Source organism: Heterocephalus glaber, unplaced genomic scaffold (assembly GCF_053883595.1).
Source record: "Heterocephalus glaber isolate CG9 unplaced genomic scaffold, H.glaber_assembly_v1.0 deba00001429, whole genome shotgun sequence".
NCBI lineage: Eukaryota > Metazoa > Chordata > Mammalia > Rodentia > Bathyergidae > Heterocephalus > Heterocephalus glaber.
Window position 1 is genome coordinate 10,194,387 of NW_028258294.1, and position 15,409 is coordinate 10,209,795.

General features: G+C 37.9%; 1 protein-coding gene across 19 annotated transcripts in view; it reads left to right on the forward strand.

The window, feature by feature from the left end:
* The window catches only part of Cep295 (centrosomal protein 295), a 48,509-nt gene that overhangs the window by 23,475 nt on the left and 9,625 nt on the right, over positions 1–15,409 (forward strand). For 18 of the 19 annotated variants that reach the window (XM_004838027.4, XM_004838029.4, XM_013069631.3 and 15 more), the window contains 6 exons: positions 1,834–1,971; positions 2,611–2,708; positions 2,876–6,326; positions 7,546–7,723; positions 7,842–7,985; positions 11,089–11,244. In XM_004838027.4, the coding sequence (XP_004838084.2) occupies positions 1,834–1,971; positions 2,611–2,708; positions 2,876–6,326; positions 7,546–7,723; positions 7,842–7,985; positions 11,089–11,244 (4,165 nt within the window). The remainder of the gene's footprint in view (positions 1–1,833; positions 1,972–2,610; positions 2,709–2,875; positions 6,327–7,545; positions 7,724–7,841; positions 7,986–11,088; positions 11,245–15,409) is intronic. The other variant, XM_021252599.2, reaches the window with a different exon arrangement.

Genomic DNA, 15,409 nt, shown 5'->3' on the forward strand with positions numbered 1-15,409 from the left:
CCAGGAGTCTACCTTCTAGTTTTCTACTGTCTCTCCTTTATTTTATTTATTTATAGTTTAAGTTTCTCATATAAGAAGAAATATTAAACTTTCTGAGTCTGACTTCTTTCGCTACCATCATGTCTCAAGTTCCATCCATTTTCTTGGAAATGACATAATTTTATTTTTTTGTGTCATGAATGATATCCCATTGTTTATATACATCACATTTTCTTTACACATTTTTCCTTTGATGGCCATCTAGGCTATTTCCAGAGCTTAGCTATTGTGAATTGCATTGCTTTGAATATGGGTTTAGATGTATCACGGTAGTATGATGACTTAAACTGTCAGGAGTGTACTCCAGAAGAGATATATTGAATCAAATGGAATTTCTACTTTTAGGTTTTTGAGGAATCTCCATATTGATTTTGTAGTGGTTGTACTAGCTTACATTTCTACCAACAAGGTAGAAGGGTTCCTTTTCCCCTACATCTTTGCCAGCAGTCATTGTTCTTTGTGTTCCTGATGATAGCCTTGCTGATCAGGGTTAGATGGAATCTCAAAGTTGTTTTGATTTACATTTCCCTAATGGCTAAAGATGTTGAAGAATTTTTATATATTTACTGGCCCTTTGTACTTCTTCTTTTGAGAATTGTCTATTCATTTATGCCTGTAATCCCAGCTAGTTGGGAGACTGAGGCAGGCAGCTTGTGGGTTTGAGGCCAGCCTGAGCAATGAAGTGAGACCCTGTCTCAAAAGAGAAGGGAAAGGGAGGGAAGGGGAAGAAGGAGGGACAAAAAGGCACTATAACTTAAATTCAGTGGTTCCAATGATGAAAGAAAGTAAAGAAGAGGACAGGTGCTCAGCTGTAGCCACTGTTGCCTGGTGGGAAATAAATAAAGTATCATGCTGGGATATTTTTTTACTTTGAAAATATGATTATTCTTTCTAAATTATCTGTAGTAGAACTACTCCTCTTTATAGAACTACACATGCCTCGCATGCGGAAGGACCCGAGTTCGATCGCCGGTTCCAAAAAAAAAAAAAAGAAAACTACACATGCAATTTTTATTCAGTAAATTTTTAATCTGTGTATCGGGCTGTACTAGGTGTACTAGGTGCTACATTTGGCAGGCAACAAAACTAGTTGTCTACTCTATTGCTGGAAATAGTGACGCATGACTGTAATCCTAGCATTGGGAAGGCTAAAGGATCACTGAGAGTTAGAGGCCAGCTGGGCTACATAGTGAGTTTTAGACCAGCCTGAACTATATAGTGAGACCCTGTCTCAAAAAGAAAAAAAAAAGTTAACTACTCTTAATAAGCATTTCTAAGAAATCAAAGTGTTTTGGGAGGCCTCTATTTAATTTCTTTAGTCATTATTCATACTGGAAACAATGGAAAATTAAAGATGTGAACATAGAATTTGGCTACACACCATTTGCTCCTTCTTTGGGGGTGTTTCCTCAGCGGTACTCAGGAATTCCTTGTGGTCCAAGAAGATAGAAATAGTAATGCGTTTGTTCCTTCTTTTTTTTTTTTTTTTTTTTGGTACTGGGAATCAAACTCAGGTCCTTGCGCTTGCAAGGCAAGCAGCGGAACCACTGAACTAAATCCCTGGCCCTGTTCCTTCTTTTCTTGCTGCTGCTGTACCCTTCTCTCCCTTTTCTGTCTTTTCCTCCTTTGCTATCTACTTTTATCTTCCCTCTCCAATTACCAGTAACACAGATAAACACCTTTTTATGGATAATCATGTATTCTTTGTGATAAAACCTTTCTTTTTAATGTGATACATAATTAACTTTTGTATGAGTTTGTTATTAATAGATTGATAGTATTTTTATTACCTAGATAATGGAAATAGAAGAGCAGAAGCAAAAGCAGTTGGAATTACTTGAACAAATCGAACAACAGAAGTTAAAATTAGAAACTGATTGTTTCAGGGCTCAGCTGGAAGAAGAAAAAAGGAAAAAAACTCAACAGACTGGGGTAGGATGTAGGAAATTTCTCTACATGAATCACTGGGGACAAGGAAATATGAGCAGTCATAGAATTCAGAAAAGTAAAATGTCTTTAATTTTTTTGTTCATTTAATAATGTATATATAAAAATAAGTTTACATCAACCTAATGGTTTTTTTCTCTAAGCACCCATAGAGTGCCAATATAAATGTGCTGTCAAAATAAATATGATTATGATTTATATATTATCTATAGTGGTGCATGTCTGTAATCCCAGCCCTTCTGGAGGCTGAGACATGAAAATTGCAAGCTTTTGAGCCCAGCCCTGGTAACTTTATGGCTTAGTGAGACCCTGTCTTGAACTTTTCAAAAAAGGGTTGGAGATGTAGCTTAGTGGGAAAGCCCTGGGTTCTATCTCCAGGACAGTAAAAATAAATAAGTAAATAAAGGGCCAGGGATTTAGCTCAGTGGTTCTGCCGTCTGCCTCGCAAGCACAAGGACCAGAGTTCAATCCCTGTACCAAAAAAAAAAAAAAAAGTACTCAAGTAAATAAAGCTATGTAGAAATTTGCAGTTGTGAAACTTAAGTTTACATAAGTTTAAGTTTAAAATACTTTAGTACTTGTTTCTGAACTTGCCTTTTAATTAGGAGTTTTGTCTTTTATCAGGTTGACACTGCTCCAGCATCATTCCTTGTAATTTCTGATGAAGATAGTCATAGGCAGATGATTCATAACTACCAACAGCAGCTTCTACAACAAAACAGGTATTGGCTAAGGTATAATTTCATATGACAGTGTATGGTACATCTTTCGTATTTCTTATTTGGCTTATATGAAGATCTAATTTGAATATAGATTTCTATATTTAATGTATAAACACTTGATAATTGAAGGCAGTTTTTTCATTTGTTGTTGTATTTGTTCTTGATAGGTTACACAGGCAATCTGTTGAAGCAGCCAGAAAACGATTACTTGAATATCAGATTATGTTAAAAGGAAGGTACCCATCAACATCAGCTACATCATTGATATCTGATTCCATTATCACAGTACCACCAAAGAAATCTGAAAAATCTACTGCTATATCACAACATTGGGATCAGAGTCAGAGATTCGAGTTGAATCCTAACAAATATCAACCCATGCAGATCTTGAAATTAAAGCAAGATCATATTCATGCACCAAGACAAAGTCAGTTTCCACAGATAGAAACATCAAGCACTGCAGATTTTTTAGCCAAGCAGTCTTTGGAGTCCCAAGAACATCTAAGGCAATTCTCCCAGATTGAAACACAAAAGATAGGCTATAAATTAATCCCTAAAGATTTACATACACTTTCAACTGCTTTGTCACATGATAGACAGCTACTGTTACAGGACACTAGAAAAATATCTGAAACATTGAGGCCAACAACTTTTCAAGCTGTAGATTCCCAGCAAATAGTGGCAGAGGACAGTGAAAATATATCTTCGAAACTAACTGAGCCTTCATTCCTACCACTGGTACCTGAGAGTTCTTTTACTATTCTCCCTAGTAAAGTTGAGTCTGGAAAAATTCAAGAACCCCTTTCAACCATGAATAAAAGTGCAGTTTCTGTAAGTCATTCTGTAATCAGCCAAATGCACGATCGACCTTTTCTATCCTCAGACACTATTACAGCCCAGCAAGGTAATTTGAAGGCTCTTCAAGAACAGTTAGAACTACAGAAGGAAGTTCTTCAGGCAAGACAAGAAGCTCAGGAACAGTTTCTTTTGCGCAAACAGAAAGAATTGGAAGAGCAGACTGGTCTTTCAGTATTCTTCCCTCTGGTTGCTCCAGATTCATTTGCTTCACTGTCTTCTGCCAAAGCTGAATCAGGGCGAATCCCGGAATCTTCACCAACCAAAAATGCTCCTTTAGTTTTCTCAGGTCATGCTGTGGTTCCAGATCTTCAGGATAGTCTTTTGAGTTTTTCACAGCCTGTCTTATCCCAACAAAATAATTTTAAATTTCTCCAAGAACAGTTAAATATTCAGAGGGATAGCCTTCAGGCTAGGCGGGAAGCTCAGGAAATCTTATTTGTACATAAACAGAGTGAATTGAATGGAAGAGTATGTTCCGAACAGGTTGAGCCCTCTTTGCCATATCAGGTAGCTCAGCATACATTTACTTCACTACCTTTTCCTGGTAGAAAATCTGAAAAAATCCAGGAGCAGCATTTATCTGGCAGTGATAAAGGCCTTCTTTCTAGTGGGTCCAAAATCCCAAAATCTCAGGATGGGTCATCAGGTTTCCTACAGCAGTTTCTACCTCTTCATGATAATTTGAAGTTGCTCCAAGAACAGGTGACTGCACAGAGGGATGCTCTTCCGGCTAGATGTGATGCACAAGTGGAATTAATTTCCCATGGTCAAAGGGATTTGGGGGACTATTTGCCTGGGCAGATAAGTTCTTCATTCTTACCACTGGTTACTCAACATTCAGATGCTTCACAAACTTCTGCTGATGTTGAACCCAGAAGATTTGAGAAACTTTGTTCATCTGAGGAGAATATGATTCCCTCAAGTCATTTGATAATTCCACCATTTCAAAAGAAGTCTCTTAATTTCCCACAGCACAGCCTAACCCAGCAAGAACATTTGACAGCACTCCAGGAACAGTCACACATACAGAGGGTAATACTTGGTGCTAGACAAGAAAATCAGGAATTTGTACACAAACAAAGTGAATTGGAAAAAAGGATTTCATCTGAACAGACTGGTACCTCTTTGTCTTTATCCCAGGTAGCTGAATCTGAAAGATTCCAGGAGTTTATATCAATCACAAGTGATGTTAATGGTTCCTTTAGCCATTCTAAGATTCCAAGATTGCGAGAAAGACTTTCACACCATGTACTACCTCTGCAAGATAATTTGGAAGAACACCAAGAACAGTTAGACACAGAGAAAGAGGTCTTTCATCTTGGTCAGAAAACCCAAGAAAATACATCTTCTGAACAAACTGGTTTGTCTTCATTTATACCTCAGTTAAGACAACTATCATTTACATCATTAGTTTCTGTCAGCTCTAGTACAACCCAGGAACCTCTTTCAACAGAGACTGATAGTAAAATTCCTTCAAGCCATTTTCAGATTCCAGAGTTGCAGGATAGGCTTTTGAAGATGTCACAACTTATCCAGCCCCAACAAGATAATTTGAAGGCACTTCAAGAACAGCTAGCTAGACAGAGGGAGGCCATCACTCAGTCTAGACAGGAAGCTCAGGAAAAAATACTTTTACTTAAGCAGAATGGTTGGAAGGGGAGAATATCTTCTGAGCAGGTTGGTACTTTTTCACCCTTAGAAACACAACATTCGTTTGCTTCATTGCCTCCTACTGAATCTGAACAAACCCAAGCACTTTGTCCATCTGATAGTGATGATACAATCTCAAGTCATTCTGAAATACAGAGATTGCCTGATAGGCTGTTGGGTTTATCACATCCTGTTTTACCTCAACAAGATAATTTGATTGCACTTCAAGAGCACATTCATACACAGACAAATGCCTTGCCTTCTATTGAGAAAACTCAGAAAGAATTAGTATTGCCCAGACAATATAAATTTGAGGAAAAGGTACCTTCTGAGCATTTTATCGAACCTCACTGTGGTGATTTGAAGGCACTTCAGCAGCAATTAGATCTACAAAGGAAAGCCATCCGATCTGGACAGGAAGTCCAAGAAGAACTACTTTTGCAAAAATTAAGTCAGTTGGAGCAAAGGGTATCATCTGAGCAGATTGGCTCCTCTTCACTTCCATCCCAGGTGGCCTTGCCTGCTGCCCATTCTGAAAGAATTAAAAAGTCTTTCTTAACCAAAAGTGATGATACTGAGACCCCAGGGTCACAGGGTAGGCCTTCGAGTTTTTCACAGCCTATTCTGTCTCAGAAAGATCGTTTGACAGCACAATTGGAATTAGACAGGGAAATGGTGCATTCTCCAGAGAAACCTCAGGAAGAACTGCTTTTAAACAGACAAAGTAAATTGGGCAAAAGTGAATCTGCAAAGTATGCCGTCCCCTCTTTGTTTCTATCCAAGGAAATAGATCATTCATTCATTCCACTACCTTTTGCGGAAGCTAAATCTAAAAGCATTTGTGAATTGTATTCATCTGAAAATGAATATGCTGCTACCTCAAGTGATTCTATGATCCCAAGATTTCAAGATAGACTTTTGAGCTACTCACAGCCTGTTTTAGCTCAGCAAGATAATACAGGTCTTCAGAAGCAATTGGATCTACAAAGGGAAATTCTACATTATAGCCAGAAAGCTCAGGAAGAACTGCACATACAGAGAAAAACAGCATTGGAGCAGCAGATCCAGAAACATCAAGAGACATTGAAGGATTTCTTTAAAGACAACCAGGTATATTGTAAATACCTAAGAATTAAACAATGGAGGTGTAAGCCTGACTCAGTTTTAATCCTAGACTTAAATTTGTAGTTGAGAATAAGTGGTTTGATTGTAAATGTGCTTTAATGTTTACCACAAACAATGTGAAAGTGAAAACAGTTGTGCTGGGCATGGGACACCAACCTGTAATCACAGCTACTTGGGAGGCTGAGGTAAACCACAAGTTCAAGGTCAGCTTGAGCAACTTAGTGAAACCTTGTCTCAAAAAACAAAGCTGGGGACAGGTGTAGCTCAGTGGTACAGAACCTGTAGGTGCAACCCCTAATAGCGTTTTTAATTTTTTTAATCTCCCTACCTGATGTTGAATGTGACATGGATATATTTGAAGCCCAACTAATTTTAAGTATAAATATTAAAAAAGAAAACAGATTTTCATTTGAAGTCTTCTTATAATAGGCTTTAAGTTTACCATACATTCAAATTGTAGAAACTGGTTAGGCTGGATGTGGTGGTAGACACCCATAATCCCAGTATGTGGGAGGCTGAGGCAGGAGGATCATGAGCTTGAGACTGGCCTGGACTACATAGTTAGACCCTGTCTCAAAAACAAGCAAACCAACAATAACTGGTTTAGAATTTGTCTTATACAGTAGTAGATCTCCTGCGCTACTGACATTTATACATGAATCAGGATAGTACCATCTTTTTCCTTAAGTGACATTATCATCTGTTGTAAAGCTGGTGTGATTTTAGGCTAATGAAGAGCTGGACTTCATCTTGCATCTGAATTGTTGAAAAATCTGTTACAGTCACTTAGGTTCTTAGTTTCTACATATGGGAGGCAAGAGTGTTCCGAATATGATTGGATCCATTTTATTTTAAAAGGTTGCTTAAAAGTATTATTTAGTGTCAACAGAATTGTGCAAATCTTTGGGGTTCAGAAGAAGCTTGAATTGAGTTCAAAGTCAAGTCCTAGGGATTTTCTGATCATTTAACGGAAAAGAAAGGAACGGTCTCTTATTGAAAGGTAAAGTGAAGGCTGAGTTTTTAGGTCTAGGTTGTACTTTTTCATGGAAATATTACTCTTTGAATATCGGAAACATTCAATTTTATAATAAATTATAACTGTGAGTGACGGAACTATTTATTTGATTAAGGTTCTGATTTAAGAAGGGAGATCTACATAATCCCTCATTGTGTCATTCCCACCCTCATCTGTCTACTTTTTCAGGCAAGCAAGCTAACAGTTCAAAATGATTTAAAAACACAGAAGATGGAGCAGCTCAGAGAGTGGCTTCCTCATTTGGAAGACCTAGCAAGAGATGATCAGGAAAACATCAGTCATGCAGATAGGAGCAACTCTGATGATGATCAGCTGCTTTCAGAAGCTGCTAGTCCCAAGCAGAGTGGTAAGATGATTGCATTTTATTGTAATCCACTGATTCTTTTCTCCTCTCATTTCCTGTAGCTTGCTGGTCAAAGAATGTTAATTTTCACTGTGTCTGAGTGTTGTCTTTGGCTTGATAGGTGAGCCTCTGCACAAAGAAGCAGGGAAAAGAGCCTCAAAGCCACCTGTGGCAAAAGTTAAATGTGGATTGGATTTAAATCAACATGAACTTAGTGCTATACAAGAAGTAGAATCACCTACAAGTGGCAGAACTTCTGTACCAGGTAAACAGTTTGATACAATAAAAGATACTCTAGTAGTTTGCCAATTTTCTACATTTTTTCAGGATGCTAAAATTTGTCAGACTTGGTCTTTGAGTACTTGAGAGAGGAAAAAGTTGGTATATATAGCACTGTTTAAAATTTGGGCTAAAGGAATGTGGCATCAGGTAACTAATTTATCATTAATATAGGAAAAACTAATTTGCTTCACACAGAAATTCTTTGATATCTCATATTCTGACACTCCTGTTCCCGCTGCGTCTGTGTTCTGCCTTCTAACCCTATTTCTTTAGAATGTCACCCAGTTCTTTTTTTTCTCTTTTTCTTTACAGCTTTTCTACTGTAGTACCTTTATTGGTTTTTCCCTATATCTTTAAGGAGAACATTTATTGGTACATTTTAGATATACAGACTGATAGGATTCATCATAGGAAATTTGTACCTGTACATGATACATCTTGCTTCTTTTTTTCCGTTTCCCTCCCCTCCCTTTTCCCCCGCTTCTCTTTCTTATTTAGAGAAGCTTTGTTTCTAATTTTTCCTTCCGCTCTCTTTTTTCCTTGTCCTTTCTTTCCTTTCCCCGCTCCTCCCTCCCTTGTTACCCTTCTCATTTGAACATTTTCTTCTCATTTCCCAATGTCTGTTATACATTTCAGTCCTATTTCCATTTTTAGTTTTTCACTGGAGAAACAGCGTGGTATTTAAACATGTGTGTCTGACTTATCTCACTTAAGAGTATGGTCTCAAGGTGCATCCATTTAACTAGAAATGTCTCAAGCTTATCCTTCTTTATGGCGGAGTAATACTCCATTGTGTAAAAAAACCACATCTTTATCCATTAATTGGTTGATGGGCAGTTGGGCTGTTTCCAAGATTTAGCTATTACAAACTGTGCTGCTATAAACATGGGTGTGCATATATTGCTGTGGTATGATGCTTGTAATTCTTTGGGGAAGATGCCAAGAAGAGGAATAGCTGGGTTGAATGGAACCTCCAGTTGAAACCTTTTAGCATGAAAAGCATGCTCCCAGGGGCCCACTTCCTCTCAACCACCTCCCAGTAATATCAGTGGGGACCAATTTTTATACATGAGCCTTTGGAGGAAACTTAGGGTCCAAACCACCATATATAGTATGGCTTTATAACTAAAGTTATTAAAATTACATACGGGTATAGCAATTAGAGGAAAAGAAGAATCAAAAAAACTCCTTTTGGGGAGTGATTATTAAAAATAAAGTTTGGAAACTGGTATATATTGATCTTGTGAATTTTACTCCTTTTGTTTTTCCTTTCCATGCAGATTTTGATAATTCCTTTTTTCTAACTTTTGTTCTGAATTTTTATTTTGGTTATTAAATTTTTAGACCAGGCGTGGTGGCACATGCTTGTAATCCCAACACATGGGAGGCTGAGGCAGGAGGATCGCCAAGAGTTTGAGGCCAGCTTGGGTTACATAGTGGGTTCAAGGTCAGCCTGAACTACAGAGCAAGACCCTGTCTCAAAAATAAATAAACAAATTGTAGTTTTTAGAAAATTGGTTTTTCCCTCCCTTTTCCTAACATCCTGCTCTTGTTTCATAGATGCAGAATATTTGTTTGGTTTCTGTATTTTAAATTTTTTGTGCATCTTCAGAAGACTTTCCTCTGCTATTTTACATGTATTATATTAATAGAATGCTAAAAGGCTAATTGAAAGTTTTACAGGTGAGGGCTTTTTATTTACTATTGGATTTCATTGGAAAGGGTGTGAATTTTTCATCAGGAACTTTCAGCTTAACAGCTGTAGTTCTTTTCCTTCAAAGAAAGATGCTCTAACACAAGCACGGCCTGACTGTTGCCATCACAGATCCAGGTCTGGCAGATCTGGGATGCTAAAGCAGACTTCCCTCGATACCCTTGGTGTCTTCATGGCAGTCATCACCCCTGTCCACCCTTGCCTTCTTTCTGTGCCTAATCCCCCTGAATTCACAGTGCATTGGAGTCAGTCTTTCCAGAAAATAAACCTTTAATCTCCTCTGCGGGTAATATGAAGGACAGGGCTATCGGGATACCAGAACCTCCAACTGTTCAAGTTTGTAGTTACAGTATTTTCTGTTTTCAGTTAGAGATACGTCCTTGCCCTTTTTATTTTGTTCTTTTTATCTTGAGACAGAATGTTGCTAAATTATCCAGGCTACCTTCAAACTAATCCTTCTACTTCAGCCTCCCAGATAACAAGAATTACAAGCTTGTGCCACCAAACATAGCTACTTTTTATTTTTGCATCAAAGTATTACTTTCAGAGAGGTACACAAATCATATCATTAAAATCAGATGAAACACTTAAATTGTGAAATCACACCCAGGTCAAGACCTCAAAAATTAGAGAACCCTTTAAAGCCTCCTCTAATAAATTACTGGGCCCTTCTTCTAACCCCTAAGTTCTTACATGACAGTTTTTGCGTGGAGGGTTTTTGCTTTTGTTTTTCTTTCTCTTTTTAATGTACTAAGGATTGAACCTAGGGCCTATACACTTAGCTGCATCCCTAGCCCCTTTCTTTTTATTTTATTTTATTTTATTATTATTTTCAGGCTAAGTATTGCTAAATTGTCCAGGCTGGGCTTGTGCTGGGATTATAGGAATGTGCCATCACATTTAGATCATTGTGGCTTTCTTTGAACGTCATATACATTATGAATGTATATTAAAACACTATTGAGCAAGAGTCTCCCTCCTTCCTGCCTTGCCATGGGGAGGAGGGGTCCACTGGCCCCTAAAGTGGGGGCTGAGTGCCAGCTCTTTGAGGGCCAGAGATTTAGCTCAGTGCCTGCCTTGCAAGTGCAAGGTCCTGAGTTCAATCCCCGGTACCAAAACATTTTTCAGGCATTGTTTTGTGTGTGACTATTCAATACTGAAGTATAATCTTCTATTAGGAAATAAGGGTACCATTAAAAACAGTAAAAGTGAAGTAAAATAATTTAAAGGCCTGACTGAACAATAAGCTATTACTATTTTCTTGCTACTTAATCAGATCTTTAGCAGTTTAATTTTTCCTTAATGTAAATTGCCATTTTAGTTTTAGCCAGATCTAGAAACTTAAGGGGAAATTTAATGAGTCATTTTTCAGGTAAACCAGAGTTTTATCAAGGTAGAGATCCCTTGAGGGTCTCAGTAAGCCGAGAACAGAGTTTCCTTGGGAGCCCACTGTCCAGTGATTCATTTGTTTGTCTTCAACCAACTATTCAGGAACGCATCTGTGGTGATCACTACGATGATGAAGCAGGTGAGAGATAAATTAGTTAACAGTGAGACTGTGTGCATAAGATATATGGGCCAAAGGATATATATTTGTAGGATTATAATACTGTCAAATAAGCTCAGTGACTATGGGTAATTAAATCACAAATCACACCTATATTCTGTTGTCGTTTGCTGTTTTAAAAAGTAACGGGGTGCTGGGGATTTAGCTCAGTGGTTCCCCCGCCTGCCTCACAAGCTCAAGGACCTGAGTTCAATCCCAGGTACCAAAAAAAGCCCCCAAAAAAGTAACGATGTAGGGGTGGGGGAAAAGACTGGGCATCATGGCACATGCCTGTAATCTCAGCACTCTGAGAGGCTGAGGCAAGAGGATTGCAAGTTCAAAGCCAGCCTGGGCAACTTAATCACTGTATCCAAAAAAAACAGTGGCTAGTGATTTAGCTCAGCATTTCCTGCATTCAATCCCCAGTACTGCAAAAAAAAAAAGTAATGAAGGCAAGGGCTGAGGGTGTAGCCCAGGTGAAGTGTGTACTTAGATGTCAATTAAAAAGAAATTACCATGTTAAAAAAAAAAGCAATAATAATGAAGGAGAAAAAAATCTGTGCTTAGGAAATAGCATAGAAAATTATCTAGAATGATAATCATCAAAATGTTGGTATAGCTGTTGGAGACGAGGTTTCACTTTCTATTTTATATGTTCATGTATTGTAGATTTTTAAGAAATTAGGCACCTGTTTCTTTACAGAAAAAGTTGAATGAGAGAAGTGAAGTTTATAGAGAAAATAAGTGAATTTTGCTCTTAAATTATCTCATTAAGTACTAATAGGAAGTATATGAGGGTAGAGGTTTTCTTGTTTTGCTTTGTTTTGTCTTTTGGTACCAGGAATTGAACTCAGGGCCTCATGTTTGCCAGGTAGGCACTGTGCCGCTGAGCTACATCCCTGGCCCGAGGGTAGAGTTATATATTTGGCAGCTCTACATATTTTGTGTTTAAGTCTATGTGTAACAATCTGCATTTTAAATTAAACAGTACTGTGAAATACCATAAAAATTATCTGTGATACTCTAAATCATAGAGTGGCATTCTGTGAAATTGTTGGGTTTTTTTGTTTTGTTTTGTTTTTTTGGTACTGGGGATCGAACTCGGGTCCTTGCGCTTACAAGGCAGGTGGCAGAACCACTGAGCTAAATCCCCAGTCCAATTGTTGGTGTTTAATGGGAGAGCAACAGGGCCAGGTCAGCCCCTGACTGGCAAGGGGCTGGCTGCTTTTCTCTTTCTCATAGCCATCCCCAGATTTGGATATTTTCTCTTTTGAAATGACCTAAATTTTTTTACCTGTCTGTTTCTTCCCTGCCACTGCCTCCACACCTTGATTTCTTAGTAGCTTTTAAGGTGGAATACTAACTTCAAGCTTTGTATCCTTTGTTTTTGTTGGAAAGCCCGATATGGTGAATTATGCACGTCATGGGAAGATAACTGTTTAAGGTGTTGCTTTCACTCTTTTTAGGAACATATTCATGTGTCCCTGTTATGAGTTTATTATATTCCAACTGATGCCACTTCTTTTTCACCTTTCAGGGACCTTTCTCCTGAATTTTTTAACATCTCAAGTAATTCTGGCCTTGCTTCTTCCTCTTACTTTCATTTTTCACTTCTTACCACTACACAAATGCTACGCCGTTCACTCAGCTTTTCTGTAGGGTAGATTTGAAGGTATGTTATAGATAACACCACATAATTATGATTAATCGAACTGAGAAACCCTAGATTAACTTCTCATCTCCCAGCTTGCTTTTGAAATGAGCCATTTAAGAGATAATAAATATTCAGAATAAAATTTTACCATCTCACATTTTCTTTGAAATTTAGCATGTAGAGAAGCAACCAAATGACAATAGTTAAATCACTTAGGTCACGATAATATATTTTTTAATGAACCAGAATAAGATAAGAGTAAGAAATTATATTTAGGGCCGGGGAGGTCCTGAGTTCAATCCCCAGTACCAAAAAAAAAAGATTATGTTTAAAGGCAAATGATTAGAGGCCGAGGCAGGAGGATTGCAAGGTTAAGGCCCATCTGGGCAACTTAGTTGAGACCCTGTCTCAAAATAAAATTAAAAACGGGCAGAAATGTACTCAACAGTAGAGTACTTGCTTTGCATGCACAAAGCACTGCCTTTACTATTCCCTTTGCTTTTGCTTTAATTAAGCATGATACAAATATTGTTTATATCTCCATATACACACATACACTAATAGACATGTAGGTGTATATATGTACAAGTGTTTGTGGACTGGAGTTCCATTTTTAAAATAACTTCTTAAACATTTAAGAAACTTGGCACTAATGTATACTGATCTTTTATAATAACATGGTAATCATGAGTCAGAAACTTTATGTGCACTGCAGCAGTTTTATTATTCTGCTTCAGAACCACAGATGACTGTATGCCTTAGCCAGCTTTCCCATAAATTCAGAATGCCTGAACATTATTAGTAGCACAGGCTGTATGTGGTGTTGCTCACCTTTAATCCTAGCACTCTGGGCAACTGGGCCAAGAGGCTCAAAAGTCAGCCTGGGCAACTTGGCAAGACACTAAAATACTGGGCTTGGGATGTGCACTCATTGATCAGTGTGAAGGGCCTGAGTTCAGTCTTCAGTAATCTCCAGTGCTTGGGGGGTAGGGGGAGGGTTAAAAAAACCTGGTTGAAGCCAGGCATGGTAGCACATACCTGTAATCCCAGCACACAGGAGGCTGAGGCCGGAGGATCGCCGTGAGGCCAGGCTGAACTATATAGTGAGACCCTGTCTCAAAAAAACAAAACAAAACCTGGTTGTACATGCAATAGTACCAAGAATGAACAAATGGGATCATGTCAAATTAAAAAGCTGCACAACAAAAGAAACCAACAGAGTAGAAAGACAGTCTATAGAATGGGGGGAAAAAATTTGCCAGCTATTCCTTAGACAGAGGAATAATGTCTAGAATATACAAAAAACTCAAAAAAATTAGGCCCTCCCAAATAAAGACCCAATCAAAAATGGGCAAATGAAATGAATAGACACTTCAGTGAAGAAGAAATACAAATGACCAATAAATACATGAAGAAATGTTCAACATCGCTGGCCATTAGAGAAATACAAATTAAAACAACATTGAGATTCCATTTTACCCCAGAAAGAATGGCTGTCATCAAGAAGTCAAATAACACATGCTGACAAGGCTGCAGGGGGGTTGGAGGGCTTCTGTTGGTGGGAATGTAAACTACTAAAACCACTATATAAATCAGTATGAAGATTCTGCAAAAAACTGAAAATAGAAATTCCATTTGACCCTTCTAGGTATCTTCCATAGAGTTAAAGACATGTATTGCAGTGACACACACATACCCATGTTTATAGCAGCACAATTCAGAGTGGCTAAATCTTGGAAGCAACCTATATGTCCATCAACGATGAATGGATAAAGAAAATGTGGTATATTCACACAATGGAGTACTACTCTGGCATAAAGAAAGATAAACTTGAGTCATCTGTAGAAAAATGGGTACACCTTGAGACTATAATATTGAGTGAAACAAACCAGACAAACAAGCTTAAATATCACATGATTTCTTTTATATGAGAAACCCAAATTATAGAGAGATAATAGATAAAGATAGATAATAAGTAGGGTGATAGATCCTTCCCAAAATTGGAAGGGGATCAAGAGAGGGAATAGGATGGGCCGGGGATTTAGCTCAGTGGTTTTGCCACCTCCTGCGCAAGCGCAAGGACCCGAGTTTGATCCCTGGTACCAAAAAAAAAAAAAGAGAATAGGAGCAATGGAGGAAAGAAGTTGAAAAAAGGAGTTAAGATGTGTAAATGTGCGCATGTGGGGCTCCACACAAGAATGAAATATTCTGTACTAATAAAAAAGTGACATAGTATAATTTTTATATATGTTCTAATATGTCAAATATAATTAGAAATGATAATATATTACTAAACAAAATATGTTTATTTTGACCTTAGCACTAAAAGATATAAAGAAGTAAAAATTGGGACTGGGAATATAGCTCAGTGGTAGAGTACTTAGTGTCCACTAGATCCTGGGTTCAAGCCTCAACATAAAAAATATAAAAATTAAGTCAGGTTTTGGTGGCTCAGGCCTATAGTCCCAGCAGCTCCAGACAGGACTTGAAGCA